Source organism: Chrysochloris asiatica, unplaced genomic scaffold (genome assembly GCF_000296735.1).
Source record: "Chrysochloris asiatica unplaced genomic scaffold, ChrAsi1.0 scaffold00930, whole genome shotgun sequence".
NCBI lineage: Eukaryota > Metazoa > Chordata > Mammalia > Afrosoricida > Chrysochloridae > Chrysochloris > Chrysochloris asiatica.
Window position 1 is genome coordinate 10444 of NW_006409448.1, and position 1340 is coordinate 11783.

Sequence of the window (1340 nt, forward strand, 5' to 3'; positions counted from 1 at the left end):
GGAACACAAACACCCACGTGTAAGGCTTTATTGAAGGTTGGAAGAAAAAGAGGAGAGAGAGCAAAAGAGTGTGTGTTGCCAAGGAAGGATTTTTATACACATTAAAGAGGATGGGGTTGAGAGTAGTGGAGGTAGGTGGTGGGTTGACTAGGGATGACGTGCTGGTAGGGAGAGAGGAAGTTCAGGTAAGTTGGAAGAGAGGTTCTGGGAAGGAAAGCTAAAACTTGGCAAGCTGCCATTTTATTAAGCATGTGGATAAGATATTCTATCATTCCAGCCTTTTGTTGTTATGTGTCAAGAACTGGCCTCCACATGAGAGTTTGCTTCACGAAATAGGGGGATCTGGCGGTGACAGAGATAGAAAAAGAGTACACACAAAGACGCAATGAGAGAAACAAATAGACACCCCAAAAATACAGTGGATGCGAAACTGGCATCAGATAGATCCTGCATTTAAACATCTTGGCTATACATGCAGTTTGCACACCTTGCCAACTGCAATGTCTGCCCATACGGCATGCCCTGCAAGCCGTAATGCATGCCCTGCAAGCCGTAATGCATGCAGGCTTCGGTCTGCGCCTCCGTTTTATTTCGGGGAGGAGCTTTACACAAAGGGAAGAGGAGATTATTAAGACTGGATACAGAAGTGAAATGTGATTAATCGTTCAAAACAAGGCACAATGATTCATAGGCACAAATTCTAAAACATACATCACCAATTGTCTTGATAATCTAACATCCTTAATTTTCCAGAAATCCAAGCAAATTTATATAGTATTCTTTAGGTTCGAATCCCAAGGCAGCAACTCTGTTTCTCCAGGCTAATTAACATACCTATAGCACCTAATCTCGAAGGGGAAAAGGTGAAAAGGATTGGGAGGAGTCTCGTTGTGTCAGCTGCCTGACCCAGGCTTGCAGGAGGAAGAAAGATGCCTAGGTCAATGGTCTGCACCTGGGGACGACCTGAGAAGGCTGACACTATTATTCTTTGGACAAAACCCCGTAATTCGCCAATCTACTCTGAGTTAATTCCTTGGGCAGCCTGTCTCCAGAGCTTCCCCAGCAAACTTGCCTTTGGAACTTTTTACAGTCTTGGCTTTAGAAGCGGTTTTTGCTTTAATATTTGTCCATGGGTATCAAGGGCTCATGTATTAAGTTAATATCAAACATAACTGAATAATTTGATAAAGAACAGTTTGGACGACCTTGCCCGGTGGCCAGAGTTTGTTCCTCAGAGAGATTTGTTCCCAGAACCTTATGCATTGCCAATACAGTGGAGACATTGAGAGAGGGACATAAGAAACCATTTTCTCAGAAGCTACAATTACTGGAGTTCGAAG

At 43.5% G+C, this 1340-nt stretch overlaps 1 protein-coding gene across 1 annotated transcript in view; it reads right to left on the bottom strand.

Moving 5' to 3' along the window:
* Positions 1–487: 487 nt before the first annotated feature.
* Positions 488–1340, bottom strand: part of LOC102822570 (zinc finger protein 337-like) — a gene marked incomplete at its 3' end in the record, with an annotated part of 44548 nt that continues 43695 nt past the window's right edge. Inside the window, exon 3 of the mRNA XM_006878008.1 lies at positions 488–602. Coding sequence (XP_006878070.1) covers positions 488–602 — 115 coding nt within the window. The remainder of the gene's footprint in view (positions 603–1340) is intronic.